Source organism: Pinus tabuliformis, chromosome 1_1, assembly GCF_031772625.1.
Source record: "Pinus tabuliformis cultivar Carrire ecotype Pingquan chromosome 1_1, CPIR1, whole genome shotgun sequence".
NCBI classification, from domain to species: domain Eukaryota; kingdom Viridiplantae; phylum Streptophyta; class Pinopsida; order Pinales; family Pinaceae; genus Pinus; species Pinus tabuliformis.
Genome location: NC_142297.1, coordinates 625,346,804 through 625,369,453, shown reverse-complemented (window position 1 = coordinate 625,369,453; position 22,650 = coordinate 625,346,804). Strand labels below are relative to the sequence as shown.

Here is a 22,650-nt window from a genome sequence, read left to right as displayed (position 1 = left end):
TCTTGTAGTAGGCCAATGGCCCCATAGCTTGTAGCATTGTTTTTGGATTTTATAGGCCATTTAGATCTTCATTGCTTATGTATTTTGTCAATGATATGTATTGCACTCGGTATCCACTTTTATTTTGATATATTCACCTTTACGTGGTATACAGATGTGCAAACTTTGCATATTTTGTCTCTATTGGTTTGGAATCATGGTTTTAAATCTTAAAAAAAATAGTTTTTTCATTAAAAATGAATTATTTTCATGTATTTTTTCAAAAACTGGTTCATTGAGATTTGACCAATCTCGGTTTGAAACCCGGTTTATTAGGTGGACCGGTCCGGTCACCGGTTCCGGTTTTGAATACTATGGAACCAATAGCTTTCAGCCTGAAAATTTAGGCTCATATGCATATATACAATTTTTTTTAATAGGAACCTTTACATTTTTTTTTCAAAATGGGTTCCTATATCAGTTTTTTTTTGTTTACCTTTTTTATTATTTTTCTTGAAATATAAAAATGAAAAATTTGGCCACAACATGTTCTCTTTTTAATTTGAATTGAGCGAAATACCTAATCTCCAAAGTGATAGAGGGCTAGGATTAAATCCTAATCCACCTATATCAATGGTGGAGATTAGATCTAAGTCACTGAAATAATTATATTATTTATCTTTAAAAACTTTAGTCCAATAGCCAACATTAATTAATAAATTAATTAATGTGCTTTTACTAAGTTAAAACTTAGGAAAGAAATCATAATATTTGTTCCTCTCGAACAAACACCTAAAGAGAACTCTTTCCTTAATGCTAGACACTTAGTCTATGCAGAAGACCTTCCGATGCTACAAACATCAACAAGTTTCAGTGAGCATTGTGACAGTGGGTTATGCAGTTTTTTCTCATTCTAATGAGGTTTTCCCTTGTGAGCAAAAAAAGGCAGTCTTTTCTCTAGTCTCGTAAAGAAATCAAAGCAGTCACAGTTATTGTAGAAATCATCTTAGACTGTATTGATTTTATTGCACCTTTTCTGTTATCTAAGAAACATAGTCTTCTTTTGTTGAAATGACCCCTGAACTTTATATGATGTTTTTCAGTCAAATGGATGTACCATTGGTTGCCAAGTTGTTACCCTTCTTGTTTTTTGGAAAAATGTTTCTCAGCTTAATTAGCGACAGAAAAATACATAAAATAAGTGAGACTATCTGACAATTAGTAAAAGAATGTTCAGATCCAAGCACGTTTCAATGGAACAATCATTCACATCTCTTAAGAGAGGTGTAGTAAATGCCCTAATTTGCAACCTCTGTGTGAAAGCAACAAAAGAAAAGGGGGAGTTACTGAAGACAGCCTCACAATTACACTTCCATAGGATCTTTAAAGGTTCAAGCTTGATACTTCTAGACAATCTGCCAGTTTAGGCAATTTCATCCACTGATGCTATTTGCTTTTTGTGTAATATATCCACAATTTGTGTTCATCATTGGCCAAATATTTTCATTTTTGTTTTCTCTTTCTACTGCAACTCTCAACATGCCCCTTATATTTAATACTGTTTTTTTGTAGTACACTTTAATTAATATACTTCGAAATTGTGTTCCATATCCAAATAGGCTTGCGTATGACATCTTAATTATGACTGTGCATGGTTTGATTGGTTTTCTTTTATTGTAATGCAGCCTTTGCAAATTTTAAATTACAGCACTTAATTTAGTGGTTGTTTCTTTGGTTTCAGAGTTGCAAGAGACTCAACAAGCTTTGGCTGTTTCAAAATCCATTGCTAAGGTAATTAAGTGATTCAATTTGTACCTTACCCTTATGTGGTTTTCCTTTTGGTCTAGAAACTGTCAGAGAGAAAGAGAGAGAGGTGTATTGGATGCAAAGGCTTACGAGATGCTGTAGCCATCTATACATTTAACACCAGCAAAACTTTACATAGCAGTTCATTCACATTGCAGATTGACTTTCTAACTTGATTCTTTTTTGTTGTTACAATAAAGTTAAAAGTCAATCTGTATCTTGCAATTATCTTTATAACATCTTAGGGCATCTCTCAGATTTATGCAGTAGTCTCCTCTAAACAGAAGAAAAGCTTTACATGCTAAATTTATTCACATTGCAGATTATATTCTAATTCGGTGCTTTTGTGTGGCTACTATAAAGTTATAAACTATCTGGATCTTGCAATTACTTTTTATAGCACCTCGGGGCATCTCTCCTCAGATTTACTGCAACAGTTTATGTAATCAATGTCCTTTTAGTTATGATTTAGTCTATTGGAATTGGAAAGACATTTTTTGGTCTGGATTTACTACACTAGGAAGGACATCCAATATTATGTTAGTGTTAAGTTACAGCGTTTGAAAATATTCCCCTTTCTTTGTATTAAATGCTCTCAGCAGCTTCTATTAATATGGCCTATATCACTGTTTTTACGAGCATTTAGATACGAATGAAAGTGTAACAATAATTTTGAACTTGCAGAAGCCAGGATAATGAAATACCAACATTAACTAATGAACAAGTGGCATGGTAGTCTAAAATCCTAAATGCCACTTGGTGCGAGAGAATAAAAACATGATGTCCAAAAGTTTAACATGTTACCCTAGCAAGCACACATCTATGATCATAATCAGAATTATAAATATTCTGGACCTTTCAACAGTGGGGATCAGTCTGAAAGCAAGATGACCATCCTTTTCATTATTGGGCAGCCAACCCAACCATGGGTTGGTGGCTTGGGCTCAGGAATAGTGAATCTCTATGGAAGCTCTTTGTTGAGGAATGAATCTCCTTGTTGAAGAGGCCAAATTATGCCCTAGCAGAGCAGAGCAGGCCTAGTTTAATGGGCAGTTGATTGAGTTGACTAGGATGGAGTTGGACCAGGTTTGACCAAGTTTCTTTGATGGTCATTTTGGCCTTGTAGATAACTAGTACGTTTAGGTGTATCTCTGTTGAAATAAAGAATTTCTAAGGTAAAGGTTGCTGGGTTTTTCCCCCATGTGCGTTTACCCAGGGTAAACTCTTGTGTCTCTTATGATTCTCTAGGATTTTTGTTTTACTGTTGATATTCCTCTGTAATTTATTTATGATGAAAAAGATCACAAGAAAATATTAACCTAATATAAATCATAAGAAGTAATTATCGGTTTAGAGGATGCCCAAAAATCCACATGGTATCAAAGCTTTGGTGAAAGAGCAGCCTCAAAAGGAAGCCTAGATCTGCTCTACTATCAATGATTTGAAAAAAGGGCCCTAGTCCAAAATTCTTAGGAGAATAAAAAATCTTAGGAATCTTAGGACGACCGGAAACCTCAGAAGACCAAAAAGGATCTCAAATTCCCGACCTGGTCCTCTTGTCTCTGACGTACAGAAAGAAGTTGACCATTGGAAAAGAAAGATTACTGTTTACAAAATAAATTCAACAATTCAAAGTTACCTGTCTCAGTCAAAAGGTAGAAGGCTGAGGTATGAAAAAGGTCTCAGGACTTTTGTAGTAAGGCCGAGAAAAGATACCAAGACCAAAGTATCTCAGAAGAGTAGTCCAAAATTACCTCAGTCAATGGCAAAGTCAGCGAAGGTCATTCAACAGAAGTTTGTTAACATTGCAAGGTATGTATTTTTGCTTTCAGTGATCTTGGTCAAAGTTAAAATTCTTTTGGGCAACAATTACAAGGTTGAAAATAAAGTGCATCTCCCTCAAGTTTTAGAATGCAAACTCTAGTGAAGACTGTCTCAAAGTATTGTTCCGCTACTCAAATCAAAGAGCCTCTCTTAAAATCTCGAATAGAAACAGGTTCAGAGTATTTTCTATAAAGAACCTTGTTTGATCAATAGAGTGAATATCTCTGTAAAGATATTGAAATTCTAGAGACATGATCCCTAGAAAGTATTCATCTCTTATGGTCTGTATGACTACAATAAGAATCTTTACAATCAGCCTATGTTACTGGAAACACAGGTCTAACCTCCCCGAAACGCTGTTCGTCGTTTTGGATCTGACACTGGTATGAAACGCCTAAAAAACGACATTTGATCTGTATCTGTAGCATTTCAGAATTTTGGAAATGACACGGTTAGAATTCAAAAACTTCTTTTGTAAAAATCATTCAGTTCCTCTAAATTTTAACACGTTTCAGAATTTATGGAAACGGATCTGGGCAAAACAAAATGTATTTTGATTTTTCAAAATGGATCTGCCAAAAATAAAAACGTTTCATGATTCTGGCCACCGGGAACGATTTTCCAATTTGATTTTCACTGTGTTTTTTTATGAGGTGATGAACTTTTAGGTTAATTGATCGATGATAACCTTTACTGAGCTGACGTCTTTTTGTCATTTTCCTTGAGCCCGCGAGCTGATTGTGATTGTGGAGTAAGTCCGTGAGCGATTGTGCAGTGTGAGTGTGGAACCCTCAGTGCGCGAGCCCGACTGTGAGACTTGAGTCACGAGTGTGGATCCCTCAACCCATGAGCGACTGTTAATGTGGAATTGGAGCCCTCAACCCACAAGCAACTGTTAGTGTGGACTTGGAGCCCTCAGCCCACAAGTCGATTGTGTCAATGTGGGAGCCCGAGCCGATCCCGAGAGTAGAGCCTAATAGTGTGAGTAGGCCATGTTATCATCGTAAGCTTGCAAAGGTTCTCAAATGGTTCTCAAATGGTTCTCAAAAAAGCCTTCAATTCATTCTTTTTCCTGGTAGGTTAGCAGGGCTAGATGTGACTCCTAAAACTATGAAGATGCTTTCTAAATTTTGATTGTTGGATATATGCGAATTATTGAGTTGTTGCGTGTAAGGTGACACAATTCTTGTAGAAAGTGCATGTGGGAATTTGTCACTAGCATCTGCTTAACTTTTGTAATCCATTCGTTACATTAGTCATGAGATAGACCAGAATGTATATTCCTTTCATGAACCTAGTTTGTATAGGGACTGATATTATCTTAAAGAACTTATTTTCTTTGTCCCTGCGCTGGTGTATTTATTATGTTTTCAAAGAAAGTTGAAACATTGACGAGAGTGATATTCTTCTGTTTATCGATTACCTCTTGATCTCCTTGTTGGTTGACAGCTTTGGGGTTATGTTATTAAGAGTGCGGCTGAGTATTTAGTTTCCTAAAGACTTCCTCATAGATTTGTAAAGAGTCAGATCTGTTGTAGTTGTAGCTGCTTTGAAGTGTTGGCATGGAAATGCCATCTATCCTTGCTGTCTTCTTGACATCTTTATCTAAGTTACTGGATCCAGCAGGGGGAGGGCCAAGATCCCTGGATCTGCGGATCCGATCCAGATCCGGATCCGGATCCACCTAAATACGCAGAAAATACAGCATGCAGGCGGATCAGTGAAATTAGGAAACGAATCCCTGTCAACTGAAACGGATCACAAGCCCTGAAATGGATGTTTGGAGTTAAATCGAAATTCTGTAGCGGCTGTATGGTAGCCAGACATGTTTTCTTGTTGCACGAAAAAATCCAGTGCTCTATGCTTTCTCGATCATTCGTCATGCCGGCGGAAACAACTACGGGTGCATACGTCATGCCGGCAGAAACAATTATGGGCCCTGAAACAGGTGTTTGGAGTTAAATCGAAATTCTGTAGCAGCTGTATGGTAGCTGGACATGTTTTCTTGTTGCACAAAAAAACCCAGTGCTCTTGATCATTCGAGATGCCGGCAGAAACAGCTATGGGTCCATACGTCATGCCGGCAGAAACAATTACGGGTCCTCTCATGAGCCATTTTAATTTTGATTTAATCGATTTTTTTAAGCTATAATTTTATTCCATTGATACGAATTTTGACGGGTTGCTATGGCATTGTTTTCAATTTTAAACCAAATTTTCAAAAAAATAATATAACAGTGAACTTTTGTTGGAATGCACGAAGACTTGCCCAAAATATAAGGAAAATCAAATCCGTTAGCTTAACATGTGGTGTAAACCAATAGGCAATAAGACAATTTTTATTTCAATAGTCAATACGATAAAAATAAAATTACAATATTATTACAGCATTATGTTTATATATAAAATACAGTAATTATAAATATTTGATTACAATGAAAATATATATTATGTTTATAAGATATTCTTTTTACACATATATCAAATTAACTATTTTTCTTTTTTTTGGGATAAATACCCAAAAATTGAAATATTTTAGTAGATATATCTTACTTTATGGATTACTTAGAAAATAGTTAAATGTGGGTTTTATTTGGAGATTTTTAATTTTTATTTAAATTACTCAGTTTTAATTTTATGTAGTAGTCTCATTGTCTAATTGTTTTATTTTTTTCAATATATTTTGATGATTTTTTTGTTTAAATTTATTTAAATTTTGATAAAATTCTGTTGGAATTGTTAATTTGATTTGTCACTAGTGTTTCATACATTTTATGGGATTGAACTTATTTAGACATTTAGAAAAGCATTTTAAACCGAAATATACCTCTAACCAAAAAAATATTTTATCTAATTCTAACCAAATTTTTAAAACATGTAATAATTAAACAATACATAATTTTATTGAGGGAGTATGCATCATTTCAGTGTTTCAGTCTTCATATTTATAATATATTTAATGGTTTCAGTTCTAAAAGTGTTTGATGGTTTCAGGGAGTATTTGATTCTTGAACTCTAAAGTGTTTCTTGTTTTGTTTTTATTAAATTAAAAAAATATTATTATATATACTTTATACTTGACGTATCCTTGCCGTATCCAGATCTTGGATTTTCAAAAAACTAGTGGATCCGGCTCCGAATCCTGGTAATTTAGATCTTTATTCATTAGAGCCTCATGAAGATGTTGTGGTGAAACCTAATACAGATGAACTAGTTGTGGCAATGCATGGAAATACCTATAATAATGGATGATTAAGTTCAACTGTTCAAGGCTCATTTTGGCATGATGATAAGTATAAGTCCATAGAAACAAATTTCTAGTTGTTATTGTCAAGTAATGTGTCTTGCACCTTCTTATAGTCATTTTGAATGCTAAACCCTCTGCTAGACAACATTTTTCATGACATTTTGGTTCTAAACTATTTTATGCTATTTTATGGACAACTTCATGCTGGCTCTCTTTCTCTGTTGGGTAGTAAAATGTATGTGCTCACTGCTACATGCTCAAAAAACAATACATCCCTCCTCTCTATGAGGAACACTGCAAGCTCTACACAAGGAAGTAGAAGTAAGAGCATTAAAATTTAACAGTGGTTTTGAAACGAACTGAAGGCTTGTAACTTGTTTTGAAATACATATTTGTAAATTTTATTTTGCAGTCTCATTTACATCGTCATCATGGCAACTTCAAGTTCGACCATTTGTGAAGCAGAGGAAGTGGAACATGAAATGGAATTTGACCCTAAAGTTGATCCAAAGTCACCACTTTGGACATATTTAACTATTGTTGGGAAGATCCGGGGAGGGGATCATTGGCATGGGTTTGTGGTGAGTGTAAAAAGGAATATAAATGATGAGACAGATGGGTTAAAACACATTTACTTGGGTTAAAAGGCAATGGGGTTCGAATATGCAGTGGCCCACCTAAAGAGAATGGGACAGATGGAAATGGTTTAAGCAAGGCAAAACTTGCAAAATATCAGAAAGAACAAGACGAGGCAGATGCTAAAGCAAATGAGGCAAATCTTGCCTCTCAATTAAAACACCCAACAAGGTTGGGAGCATCTTCATCAAAGCCTCCACTTCATTCTCATGGAATTGTTGGTTCAAAGTGGTCTAATTTGGGACCGCTTGAAAGGAGTTTTAATAATGATGCTCGAGAGATGACAAATGCAGTTATAGGTCAATGCATTTATGCAAATGGCCTTCCCTTTAACCTTGTGCGATCTCCTTACTGGGCAAAGATGATAAAAGCAGTGAATGAAGCCCCAAAAGGGTTCAAGAGCCTTGGATATGAGAAGGTCTGCACCACAATGTTGAGTGCTGAAAAGTTAGATTTGGAGGCTAAATTAAACCCCATTTGTAATTCATGGCGCATTTCAGGGGTGCCCATCATTTCTGATGGATGGAAAGATCAAAGGAATAGGCCTTTGATTAGTGTGATTGCTCAAAGCCCAAAGGGGGCAATGTTTTTGAAGGCAGTGGATTGTGAGGGGCAGATGAAAGATTTTGAATTCGTCGCTGACATCTTGATTGAAGCAATTGAATTGGTGGGGCCAAAAAATGTTGTCTAGGGAATAACTGACAATGCAATGATGTGTAGAGCAACATGCTTAATTATTGAAGGCAAATATCAGCACATCTTTTGGATCCCTTGTGTTGTACATTCATTGAACCTCATGTTGACCAAGATGGGGAAGCAAATTGAGTGGATTCGATTTATTTTTGAAGAGGCAAAATAAATTCAAGCCTTCATCACAAACCACCACATGTCCCAAGGCATCTACAGGGAATTTGCGAAGTTGGAGCTCCTTAAGCTACCTAAACTTTAAAGTTTATTTCATTAATTCTAATTTCTATGACTCTAAATTCAAATGTGTAAATTGGATTCTCAAAAGTCATGATTCGTGAATAATAATAGTTATTCAATCAAATTATGATTTTTAACTTATTGAAACATTGGCAATTTGGGACCTGCAGGTTACCGAGACTCGTTTTGCTTCTCACACCATAGCCTTAACAAGGCTTATGCAGGTGAAAGATGCATTACAATCAATGGTATGCAATTCTTTTTGGAATCAATGGAGGCAATCCCAATCTGATAGAGCACAAGCAATGAAAAAGTTGGTTGTTGATGATGAATGGTGGGATAGGGTGGAGTACCTCTTAGCATTTACTAGAGGTGTATGAGGGCATTGATTCCATGATAGAGAAGATAAGGGTGGTTATAAATGCCAAGGAGAATGACCTAGATGAATTATTTTACAGAGAAGTAAAAGATATATTGACCAAAAGGTGGAACAAGATGACCACCCCATTGCACCTTTTGGCCTATGTAGTGAATCCAAAATATTATGCTACAGAGTTGCTAAGTGATTCATAAAAAACCGCACCAAATAAAGACCCAAAAGTCTCACAAGGATTTAAAAAGGCTTTTAGAAAGCTTTTTGTAGATCCTGAAATTGGGCTTCGGATTCGTGCAAAGTTTGCTTATTTTGTGGGATTAGAGGGTTGGGGTTTTGATATTGATTGTATGTTGGACACGAGGGCAATGAGTCCAATTGATTGGTGGAACTACTATGGTGGGGAACTTCCACATATCCAAAAATTGGCCATCAGGATCTTGTCACAGGTTGCTAGTTCCTCTTCAACAGAAAGGAATTGGAGTACATATGGCTTCATCCATTCAGTGAAGCGAAACAGATTGGGCTCTAAGAAGGCTGAGGAACTAGTGTATGTTCATTCAAACCTTTGCTTTCTGTCACACAAGAGAGACGAATACAAATTTAGGGCTGCCAAATTATGGGATGTAGAACCAAAGTTGCTTGACTTGGATATGACTTTGAATGCCAGGTCTCATATGACTTTGTTTGATGTGTAGTCACCAATAGGTGGATCTTCAAGTGGACATGGCAGCAATGCTCCCATTTTTGGAGAGGATGTGGAACTTCTTAGTGACAGGAATGAAGACATATTTGATGATATGTAAATGTAATTTATGATGGTGTTTTAACTTTTAAACTTTTGAACAACCATATGAATTATGAATAATGATAGTAGATTGCCAGTCATAGTTCATTTTGTACTTTGTACTATGTAGTGTGCATTATTAATTTTGGTGATGATGTTGTAACTTGTCATGTTGATAATTGAAATTTGAAATAGCAACTTGATGATATGTTGAACCATGAATGTTATAATAGTCATTAATGATGATGACAATGTTTATGCTGAATTGATGATGATGATAGATGATAATTGTTTATGTATTTTTAGATATAGAATCTAGATTCTAAAAGATGAATGGTAATATGAAATTCTTATTTTGTTATATGTGTGTGTGTGTGTTGTTTCTTGCCGTATCATATCCAGATTTTTTGAAAATTTGTCGTATCCATTTCAAACCCTGTATCCGTCTCTGTTCCCATATCTTTTTCAGTGCACCTTAGCAATCAACAAACCCTAAAGAGACCTAAAGGATGTGTAAAAGAAAGGTCTTTGCTAGAAATTGAACATCTACCTGAGATGTAATGATTTCTTCACATATGGTTCAAGATTGATAAGCTTAATTGGCAGAATAAAAGGGATGAACCAAATGCAATTATGCCAGAAATGTTTGGCATCTTGAAGTCAAACTTAATTAAAGTTTTGTATAGACCTAGGAAATAAATATTCCCTAAGAATATGTCACCTCTGCTGAAGAAGTCTTGCATTATGTATATCACAAAGTTCTTAAGGTGACTGACCTTTGAAGTTCCTTTTTGAACCAAAGGAAGTTAAGGAAATCATTTGCAAGAAGTCATTGATTACCAAATCTGAAAAAGGTTCCTTGAAGTCACTTATTTAAAACAAAATGCACCATGGATACATTTACTAGTTTGAATCATGCTCAAAGGAAATTCGAGATACTTGATTTGGAAGAATCAAGGATTATATGATCTTGTTGATGGAAATATAATTTGCTATTGATGATAAAAACATTGCACTTCTTGCTACTACAAGGGCTATTGAACAATGTTTGAAACTTATAAAGAAGAGGTCGAGCTCCACTTCAAGATGAATGAAGTCATATTAAGAAAAGTGAGTCATTTTGCAAAACCTCATTATTATCGCTAATGAGCTACTTGGGTTGAAAGAATAAGAATCAATGTTGAGAATATGAACAATAACCAAGTATGCTGGCGGAGCCCTAATCTTGTTTGGAATATTCTTGACTGTTTGCTAAAGCATGGGGATTGTAGGAATTTTGGAAGATGACCATATCTGTTGAACTTGTAAAAGGTGTAAATGGATCTTTAAAGAACCAGGGTTTGGAAGACTGATTGAAAGTCTTGGGCATGAAAAATTCTAAGTTTTTTATGCATTTGGATATCTAGGGTTTGTAAATCCTAACAGGCAAAAAGAGCTGTAGGGTTTGTGTACTAAACCCTACGATTGGCTTCAAATCAATGTTTCATTTGGAAATAGCTGTTGATTTTTCAAGTGCAATAGATACAAGCACAATATTTCTAAAAATAGATAATTACTTCTAATGATGTTTATCATCTTCTAATTTTTCCAGTATATCATTAAGCAATTATACTTAAGAAATCTCACCATATAAAATAGTATAACAATAGAGATCACAATGCACAAAGAGAACACAAGACTTACACCTTGAGAAAACCCATTAAGGGGAAAAACCCAACAACCTTTTCGATAGAGAAATTCTTCTTTTCAACAAGAGGCACACCTAGATCTCTAGTCAACAACTAGATCAAACTGACCTTCAACAAATCTATGGTCAAACCTGGTCAACACCCTCCAAGTCAAGCCTCCAATCTAACCCAACAACTCGTCCTTCTATTCTATCCTAGGATGAATTTCAGCCTGCCAGAAACTGTCCAGAAGCCCATAATTTCAGCCTTGCAACTGCCCAGAAAATTTCGGCCCTGCAACTGCAATTGCCCAGAAAATATGTGAACTGGAGAGAGAGAGATTCTCCACACGTGCGAGATAGATAGAGAGAGAAAGAGAGGCACACGTGCGAGTTAGATAGAGAGAGAAAGAGATGAATATGCCCTTTTCGTCCCCATTTCCCTCCTTGTCCTTCGCTTGGATGCCCAAAAGATTCTTGCTTGAGAGAGATCAAATTCATGCCTTGTGGAGGAGGTCGAACTGCCTTTATATAGTGATCTATGGGGTTGAATGGGCGTGTCTTGTGCTTGGGCTAACTTGACTTGGAGGGAGGCCGACTTGACTATTTTTGGAGCCAAAAATTCAAGTTTTTCTCTTTTAAAAGTCCATAAGGACATGACTCAAAAATATATTTTTCCTTTGACTCTAGCATGAAGAACATGCTTTACAATGATCAATAAAATACATCAAGCGCTAAAATATATATTATGAAGACCAACCATGGCTACAAAATTCAACACTCTCTCTTAACTAGGAGGTATTCATAATCACTATCTTAGATGTTCTCAAGTTGAAAATTTTCTTTATGAAAAGGTTATAACAAACCATCATCAACCTTGTCAACATCTCTGACATAAGGTAAATCATCAACATCATCTAGTCAGCGTCTCTGGCATCAACATCAACTAGTTTCCACAATTGGTCATTACCGCTGACCCATAATCCCGGTCGGTACTCCTAACACATGGCATAATATTTAGCATCAACTAGTCATCATAACTATGGTTGGTACCACTGACCCATAATCTCGGTCGGTACTTCTGACACATGGCATAATATTTAGCATCAACTAGTCATCATAACTCTGGTTGGTACCACTGACCTATAATCTTGGTCGATACTCCTGACCTAGAGTAGTCTTTGTTCACCATCCTATTCAATCTCTTTGACTTGAGGTGAAACTCTAAAGGCCACACTTTCAATGGGCAACTAGGCCTGATTCTAAATTGGCTCCTCTAGTATTGGTGACAAATGACAATATGAGAATGGACTAGGGGCAAGGGAATAGCTCCAAAGTGAAGCCTAGGAACAAGGATATAATCAAGAGTGGTTAATCATCCAACTCTACTTGAGATTCATATTAGAATGCCCTTAACATTAAATGAAAGCACATGACTATAGAAATGGTCATGTGCTCATCAAGGTTAGGACATTCATAAGTTGTATTTAGATGGTGCATGATATGCTAGGAATTGGTTGATGGATAATGAGGGGGGTAGAGTTTAGGTTAGGTTACCTTTACTTGTCCCAACCATCATTTGCATCTTAGGTTCTTTCATTTGTCGATTTATATGCTTTTATCTTCTTTTTAGCTGCTTCAACCTGGTAAGGGCAAAGTTTTCGGGCCCTTAATCAAAGATGACAATAAAAGGGCTCTAGTACTAGTGACAAATGACAATCAACCCAAAGAATGGAGGTGGATACAAGGTTTTGTCAGAAAGCGATAAGTGTAGATCACCTTGGGCACGGTATATAAATCAATACCTCCTATTTGTATCCTTCGTGAACAATGGGGAGAAAAGGCCTCAGGGAAGGTTACAATGGACTATAGGGGCAAGGGAATAACTCCCAGGTGAAGCTTGGGAACACCGATATAATAAAAATGATCAATCATCTAGTTCAACTTGTGATTCATTTTAGAAGCTGTTAACATTAAATGAAAACACTTGACTATAGAAATGGTAGTGTACCTTGTAATAGATGGCTCACCTTCCCTTAATGACTAAGTTGCATGAAACGTAGGGCAAGGGGGCGTTTCCGTACGGAAATGAGTACGGAATGTTGAAACGCGTGTGGTATGGCCCTGAAACACGTTTCAGGCCGTACTGCCACGTTTCATGAAACTGAAACGTGGCCAGTATGGCCTGAAACGCGTTTCAGGGCCGTACGACTCACATTTCAGTGTTTTACTTGTGTTTTTTAATTTTTTTTTTTTTAAATTTGCTTTCTAATTTATTTTTAGGTTATCCTAGTGACTTCTAGTTGCTTCCAGATGCCTGTCTAAAGTTATAGAAGTGAACTTTTGCCTTAGTGTTGAGATGCAGTTCATCAGGAAGTTTGAGGCATATGCAGTTCATGGTAATGTTAAATTCTTAAAGTAAAAGTGATATTCTCCTTTATTTTTCATTTTCATCCTTTCACTTAAATTTTTAACATTACCATGAAATGAGTCAGTATGTTTGAGAGCGGTTTCGCCCTCATTGGATTTCATATGGAGAAAGTAGAATTTTAGATCTCACTCAAAATCCAACAGACTTATCTGTTTTTCAGGATTTTAGGATTGGGGGGATTGCAATGTTTCCATTGGATTTTATCATGTACTAGGGTATGGAACTTGTATTTAATCAAGAGAACCAAGCCCTCTATGCAGGGGAGACTCCCAATAATCAAGAGCATGTAGGGTACTAGGGTATGAAACTCGTATTTAATCAGGAGCACTAAGGTCGTTCGAGTATGTAGGAGGAGACTCCCAATCAAGCACGAGACAAGAAATTGGAAATTTCTCGTGGCTGATTTTGGATATTTCTATTTTCATTATGTGATCATTCATGAGTAAATGTGATGTAAGTTTAGAGACTTATAGTTTATGCATTGACAATTGACAATTTTATCATAATGTAATAAATTAGAATGGATCATATATGCTTTATGATTGCACATATTTCTTAAATGTCCAAGTATGCCAAAAATCTTGTGGACAGGTTCAGAATGCAAGATTGCAAACCGGCCACGACTCCTATGGAACCAGGGCTCAAACTTTCAGCTCAGTCATCCTCCCCCCTTGTGGATGAAACTTTATTTAGGCAATTAGTGGGCAGCCTCATCTACCTTACTGCCACTAGACCTGACATCAGTTTTGCAGTGAGCTACATTTCCCGCTTCATGTCAGTCCCTAAGGCTGATCACTGGATAACAGCAAAGCGTGTGCTACGATATGTGCGTGGCACTTCTGATTATGGACTCCTATACACTCGAAGTTCCGATCCTATACTCAGTGGTTACACAGATTCTGACTGGGCCGGTTCGGTGGATGACCGTAAATCTACAGCTGGGTATGTATTTAGTCTAGGATCCGGTGCTGTCACCTGGACTAGTAAGAAGCAGCAGGCAGTGGCTCTCTCCTCAACAGAAGCAGAGTATCGGGGAGCAGTTAAGGCATCCTGTGAGGCAGTTTGGCTTCGACGTATGCTTGCGGATATGCATGTTTCCCAGACAGGTCCTACTCCCTTGTTTTGTGATAATCAGGGAGTGCTCAAACTTGCCAAGAATCCAGTCTTTCATGAACGAACAAAGCATGTGGAAACCCATTGCCACTACATTCGCCAGCTTGTTGAAGACGGATCCGTTCAGTTGCGATATATCCCCACAACAGAGCAACCCACAGACATCTTCACCAAACCTCTTGGTCCTGATAAGTTTGTAAAATTCAGAGGGTCTATTGGTGTTGTAAATAGATTGAGCATTAAGGGAGGGTATTAGAATAATACTATTTAGTGTTTAATGCTCATTCTTATTAGCTGTTGCTATTTTTATCTTTTTAGCAGTTTCTTAGATGAAACTGATTGTTTCTATTTCCTAATAGAAACTTGATGTTTCTATTACTGTAAATATCTCTGTATTATTATTGAGCTTCATTTTTGCTCATCAATTCAATTCATTCATTGGAAATCCATATGCGTGTTTCGCACTGTTTTAAGGATGTTTGAGAGTGGTTTCGCCCTCATTGGATTTCATATGGAGAAAGTAGAATTTTAGATCTCATTCAAAATGCAGTAGACTTATCTTTTTTTTCAGGATTTCAGGATTGGGGGGATTGCAATGTTTCCATTGGATTTTGTCATGTACTAAGGTATGGAACTTGAATTTAATCAAGAGAATCAAGCCCTCTATGCAGGGGAGACTCCAAATAATCAAGAGCACGTAGGGTACTAGGGTATGGAACTTGTATTTAATCAAGAGCACGTAGGGTACTAGGGTATGGAACTTGTATTTAATCAAGAGCACTAAGGTCATTTGACTATGTAGGAGGAGACTCCCAATCAAGCACGAGACAAGAAATTAGAAATTTCTCGTCGCTGATTTTGGATATTGCTATTTTCATTATGTGATCATTCATGAGTGAATGTGATGTAAATTTAGAAACTTACAGTTTATGCATTGACAATTGACAATTTGATCATAATGTAATAAATTAGAATGTATCATATATGCTTTATGATTGCACATATTTCTTAAATGTCCTAATATATATATATATATATATCTATTGCGTTTTCCCGTTTCCAAAATTTGGGGGGGTCACATTTCGTACCTGTGCCCATTTCGGAAACTCGTACCCGTTTCGTGCAACTTAGATTCCCTCTCATGCACAAATTGTCAAGGTCGGTCTTAGTCAAATGTAGGCTCATGAAGCTCAATAGATGTGTCTCCTCACCCTCCATGACTTGTATAAATAGGTGTGACCTCTCTCCTCATTTGGAAATCACTCATCACTCATCACATCACACATCTCTCTCTCTCTCTCCTCTCTTGATTGGTTTGTATAGCTTGGAGGCAGCTCTTCTCTTCTTGGCATGTGTGGCAATAGGCCGAATTCTTCTGGGGCAGAACAGGTCGTATTTAAGGAAAACAGAGCAGCGTTGACCAACATTGACCAGGGCTTATTTGTCCTCCGTTGACTTCGATCTTGAGGACAAAATTTTGATTTTTGGAGGCAACATTTATTGGCACAAAAATCAAGGTGATTGGGACAGTTTGACAAGGGTTGACTTCAACATATGACCGCAGAAATTATAGTAGTGTTTGATTGGGTTTGACCAAATTGTTTTGGGTTGACTTTGCCTCTCTTGGAAGGCCGAATTGGACTGTTGTTGACCGAGCTGCTTGGAGGACATTTTGATGCTACTTTGACCAGCTTGACTTTTTGGTGAGGGCTGCAGTTGACTATTGTTGACTTCTGATTTTGACAAGACTGTTTTACTATTGAAGAATACTAAGAAGATTTGATCAAAGGATTTTCCCCACATTGGGGTTTTTCCTTGGCATCCACCAAATCTTGTGTCCTCTTGTCTTGGCTTGTCTTCTACACATGTTTTTATGTTTTGTCTGCATTCATTGTCAATGTGTTTAAGTTAATGTGATTGCTACTGAAAAATAATTGGAAATCGTCATTGGGCTGGTAAAGAACATTGAAGTAAATTGTGTTAAAGCATAGAACATACCATTGTTATCTAACATTAACAACTTTTTTTAGGGTATTACTTCTCAACAATGAACATTGTTAATGGACATCAATGGCATGGTTTATGTTTCCAGAAAACTTATTACCTTATTGTGGTTAATGAATTTTAGTGCTTGATAATTTCTGTTTGTCTATGAATCTCAAAGTTCTTGCATTGTGACTGGCCTCTGGGAGCAATGCAGTGGATAGAAAATGACTTACCCTGACAATTTTATTACTTTCTACCAGTGTTGCGAACATCGCGATTTAATTATGATGTTTTCAAAAAATCGCGATTTTTTAACCTTGCCGATAAAATCGCTCGATTTTTATGGTGTTTTTTTATTTGGAAAAAATCGTGATTCGATAAGAAAAAATCGTGAACCTCTGGACAACGCATTTTAAAAGCGAATTCATGGTTTTTATTGGTCATTTTTAGTAGACAACGAACTTGTTTGAGAGTTGAGGAGGAGAGGAAGGTGACTACTAGGGCAGAGGAGGAGAAAAACGAAAATTTTTAGCATCCCAAGCAAGAGAAATTCGTGTTTGGACTTGATATGGAGGCCATTTCATTGGATGGGATTGCCACCACTGCTGCATGGAGGGTTGAGGCCGAGAGGCCTCTCATGGAGTTTGCCGATGAGTGGTTAGAGCAGGAGGTAGTGGAAGGTGTAGAGGGGGCGGAGGAGGAGGAGCAATAGGAGGAGGAGGTGACACCACCTACCCAGGCTATCCCTGCCAGTAGTAGAGGACGTGGTCTACCCCCTAGTTCTTTAGCTTCTAGAGCACAACAGAGTCCACTACCAACTCCACCGGCATCTACATCTAGAGGGAAAGGGAAAGCCATTGCATTTTCTCGCAAAAGGGGCAGAGGAAATCAATAGTATTAGTTATTTGGTTCATTTCATTGTATATGACATTATGGCTCATGAAAAGAGATACATTATTATATTTTTTGTTGATATTTTGAGGCTGAGTTGGGACTCAGGAGTCAGGACTTACTATTCAGGACATGATTCACTGTTATGTGTGGTGTAGCACTAGAAATGATATTAAACATCTTATATATTAGTTCTTTTATCATATTTATGTGTCAATTTATTTGTTTTATGTTGTAGATGCTTTAGATATTAAAAAAACTGAAAAAAATGAATATTTTTGTATTTTCCGATTTTTTTCCCAATTTTTACGATTTTTTCCAATTTTTTCCCCTCACCGATTTAATCCCGATTGTGATTTTCACAACACTGCTTTCTACACTGCCAAAAATTTCACGTTTGGTGTTTGGAGATACTGTCATCTTTCTGATATAGTATTTCTGTTGTCTGTTGGAGGGAATGGCTTGTTTGAAAAGCATTATGAATGCTTTGTTAATGAATATTTTGGCATGGACTGTTCAATTAACTAACATGAAAATTTGGTTTTTTGACTGTTCTTAGTCACTCAAATGTGTTTTTACACATGCAAGCTTCTAATACCTCTAGATTATTACTATTAGTCTTTTCAAAAAGAAAGAAGACAATGATGTTTAATTTTCCTTCTTTGTGCAGAAGAAGCAACGGAGAAAGACAAATATATCAGGTAAAACCTTGAAGGACTTGTCATCACTTGCTGAATCCCTTCCAGTGTTTAGCAAAAAAAATTCTGTTCCCCAAATGTATGAAAATGCCAAGGTGAACTGCAAATCTCGTCAAAATATTGTGTAAGTTGGATTCCATAGAAGTTATCTACTTTGCTTGAGCCTTGGATTAAATGGTTAACAAACTTCACCATATTTATGCTGTGTAGACTAACCATTGACTTTGCTGTGACCTAATTGTGAACAGAGCAAAGGAAACAAAACAGTTGGCTGCTGTGCTGACTCATCCTGTATTTGTTTCAAATCCTTTCTCTGCTGTTCAACAACACCTTGAAAACACTCTTGGTCCACAGATAAACACGGAGTCCAAGCCTAAATATGGTAACAAGGAAAATTCCTCTAAAGGGTCAAAGAAGAAAAAGAAGTCAAAGGCATCTCCATCCAGTAGAGTACATGCAATGGAACTATAGCAGTACGTGACATTTTCATTTTCATTTATACAGGCAACGGATCTATTGTAATACATGCTATTTTCTCATAACTGGAACCAGACATTGACAATTTAGATGTTTGTTGTCTACCTGCAGATTGGGAAGTATTCTGTGAATTAGCTGATGAGAAATCCATTTGCTATACCATTTCATTTAGCAAAAACCTTGGTATGAATTTTTGTGGTAATGGAATTAGTCTGGTTATGTTGTTTGAACATCACTGTTCACTTGTTACATCTGTATGAACTGACATAACTTCCACAGCAAGTACTGGATAGCCCTCAGTGCTGGGTGTATGTGATGGGTGTAAGCAGCTAGGTTACAATTTAGGAGCATATAAAATGCATAGTTTTGTTACATTAAGACCAGAATGAAATAGTGATTAGACAAGAAAATTTGTAACAAATTACAATCCTTTTCATGTGCGATGATGAAAGGGTGGAATCTTACATTTCACAAGAATAACACTGTTATATTCTGTAGGATATCAATTAGCGCAAATGGAAAATGCCCTGAAACTGGGAGTTTGACAGTTCACAAGATTTGTAAGAATGCTTGGGCTCAGAATTCACAAGACTTACTGTTAGATGCAATAGTTGTGGATCAGAGGTTTGTCTATCAATGCACTTTGCACTTTGGGTTAGATATCTGGTTTTCATCAAGTTTTCCACCTTTTATTGGTTCCATTTGGGTACACTTCTTTCTCCCCTTTGAGGTATCAGATTTTCTAAGTTGACTTCATTAATGTGATGCGGAGCTTTCCTCCTGTAGAAAGAGTATGTTGTTATGAGAGGCGTTATTTTGTCTAGCAGGCTTGAAAAATTCATTTGTGGCTTGAATAAATCATCTGTTTTATGCATAACTTGACAACTCTGAAGTAAAAAAGACCTTTTTCTTTTTTAAAAAAGAATATTGGAGTCACAACAGCTTTTATTTGTCATAAAATTTCTTTTAAGTTGCATTTTTTCATCTCTTCATCGATTTTTTCATTCTGCAAATTAGTTGCACAACTTCGCTCAAACTTTTTCATTGGTTGTAAGATGCTTCACCTATTTTTTGGTTTTATATTTCTTGTTATATGACTCCTTTAGGGTGACTGTTGTGATGCTGACTCCAAAATCTGACATTTTATTCATGATTTTTTAAGCACTCGTGCCAATATGCATAGCTATGCGATAGACCTATTATATTTGTAATATAATTATGAAGGGCCTTGCTAAGCATGTAATGCCCTATGGAAGAGATATGCAGTAACACCAAACATAATAGATTTGGATAGTTTTTAGATTTACAAAATGAGCAAAACAATATATAATATCATTATGAAGGGGTTTGCTAAGCATGTAATGCCCTACGGAAGAGATATGCAGTAACACCAAACATAATAGATTTGGATAGTTTTAGATTTACAAAATGAGCAAAACAATGAGGTTGAAATTTAGGCTAGTTGAAACCTTAATGGTAGGTTGGTTATAAGGAAATGGTGATCCTATGCAAAGAGTTTCTAATTATGCTAGAAAGGGTAGTCAAGAGATCTAGAGATAGTAGCTTTTGTGCAATAGGATCTCTGTTAGTGAAAAGGAAATCAGAGGTGATTAGAGTTGTATCGTGCATAAACAATGATCTATGGTCATAATGGTAGGAAGGTTAACCTGGGAAGGAAAAATGATCATAGAGTTGATGGATAATGTAAGAGTGTGGGGAAGTTGATGTTGAAAAAAGGATAAGGAATGTTGGTAGAAAGCCACAAAAGTGGAAGGCAAGTAAGTGTTTGAAGTGATCTAGATTAGGTCTTTATATCGCTGATCATCCATCTTGAAGCTTTCAGGGTGGAAAAAGTGGAGGAATCAACTCACAGGCCCTTTTTTACTGGCATGTCCCAATTTGGCAAATTGGGGTTTGAAACCTTTCAAGAGTATTTTGACACATCAAACAACATTTTTTGGGGGGTAAAATTTTGCCACTTAAGCACCACACCTTTTTGCGCTATTCTACACATAGATACTTTTCAAATGACAAAAGAATCACCTCAATAATAATCCGTATTCGAGAGGATGCCATAATTCGAGGGGATGCCATGTCAACCTTCATTATTCATGGAAAAGGGGCTAACCACGTTAAGAGTTGAAGGAGTCAAATTTAACTACTAGTAAGCTATTGGACTGTGTTATAACTGAGCCACTAGGAGGAAAGGGGGTTCCATTTTATTCGAGTGTATTTGTTCCATAGATGAATAGAGTAGCCGAGAGTGGGTAGTGAGAGAGAAAACAAAGATGGTCTGTGCACTGTAATAGCCCATGTGACATATGCCTCACTTCTTTGTACTTGCATATTAGTTTTTTTAGGATTGGATGTTTTTTAGCCATGAAATTTTGTGGAGAGGCTAGAATGCATGAGATCTCCAAAACCCAGAAATCGTTTATGGAAATTCCACCTAGCAATGACTTAATTAGATTATTAGTCAGTTTTTAAACATTTCCCAAGTCTAAACTTAGGGAATATGACTAATTAATTAAAGTTAATTAAGTTATGGTGTGAATGTTCTAGAAACTCATATGGATCGACTTCAAGTTAAACCTAGCCATTGATTAAGATCTAATCTTGGCCGTTGAAGTCTCAACAAAGGATTATAAGAAGAAGTTGACGAGGCTTGGAGAAATCACTTGAGCAGTTTGATTTCATGAGCAGATCAATTTCCTGAGTAACAACATTCAGTTGCCGGAGAGTGAGTCAGAGAAATCAAAACAGTGAGAGAGGGACAGGGACAATGAAGCCGAAAGAAGGATTCCTGTTTCGGTGAGTGCATTTGTAGAGAGACAGAGGAGCCATAGTGAGGTTGACACAGAGCAACACAATAGTCTCTAGAGGCAATTCCAAAATTGTTGGGGAGAAGTTGAGTTTTAGTGTCAGAAGCTGGGCAGATGTTCTAGAGGCTAGGAGAGACATTTTCCCAGACAACAACTTGCCAAATAGCTTGAGGAGAAGCTGTCCTGAGCTGATTGCGTAAGTGACTACGTAGAGCTAGTTTGGACGACTCAATTTGAGCTGAGGTTAGAGCCTGAATTTGCCTGTAGAGTGAGGAAATTCCTCACTAGATTTTTCTTGCTTGTTTTTCTCTATAGGGTTGCCAGTTTTGGCATCCAGTTGTACTCAAATTATTTCGCTACTGCATAATAATAAAACCCTTAGCTTCTGCACCGGTTTTCCCAAGTTGGGTTTTTCCGGGGATATTGGTCCAAAAATAATTGTCATTTTATGTGTGTGCTAGTATTTCTTCTAGTGTTTAGTCTTCCACAGTTTTATTTGTATGTTTTATTTGTATAGGTTGCAATGTGAGTTATTCAGTATTTGCAGTAGGAAACAGTAAATAAATTGTTAAATTTAATTAACAATTAGGAGAATAATTTCCAGTCGCTGCAATAGGTTTCAGGTTTTAGAGTTTTTATATGGTATCAAAGCGCAATTGATCAGCCAGAGAGCTCAGTAGCGAAGACAAAAGGAGTTTCACTGTTTAGTGTGGGCCGCAGATCGAATCCTGAGAGGCAACACAATCACCTTGGCCAAGAGGTCGAATTTCTTAAGGAGAATCGATTTTTCTGAGAGGGACAGGGAAATTTGATCTCTCAAGATCAAAGGATTCCAAAGGCAGAGAGAGCAGCAAGTGTTTTTCACAGAGAAAATCTCTAGTTGGACGCAATAGTTTTGCAGCAGTTTACTAGAGAAAAACTAGTGTCGGGTGGAAGAAGAGCACACACTGAGGGAAAATTTTCCTCAGGGAACTTCTAGTCTCAAGA

The 22,650-nt window shown here is 36.8% G+C and overlaps 1 protein-coding gene and 1 long non-coding RNA gene across 3 annotated transcripts in view; both read left to right on the top strand.

Annotated features, from left to right (window-relative positions):
* The window catches only part of LOC149214867 (ribosome biogenesis protein), a 182,277-nt gene extending 162,993 nt beyond the window's left edge, over positions 1–19,284 (top strand). For both annotated transcript variants that reach the window (XM_089392432.1, XM_089392431.1), the window contains exons 6-9: positions 1,721–1,770; positions 18,337–18,488; positions 18,613–18,837; positions 18,953–19,284. In XM_089392432.1, coding sequence (XP_089248558.1) covers positions 1,721–1,770; positions 18,337–18,488; positions 18,613–18,835 — 425 coding nt within the window. In that variant the 3' untranslated portion in view covers positions 18,836–18,837; positions 18,953–19,284. The remainder of the gene's footprint in view (positions 1–1,720; positions 1,771–18,336; positions 18,489–18,612; positions 18,838–18,952) is intronic.
* Positions 19,284–22,650, top strand: part of LOC149214866 (uncharacterized) — a 61,418-nt gene continuing 58,051 nt past the window's right edge. Inside the window, exon 1 of the long non-coding RNA XR_016250957.1 lies at positions 19,284–19,465. This is a non-coding gene — a long non-coding RNA (uncharacterized LOC149214866). The remainder of the gene's footprint in view (positions 19,466–22,650) is intronic.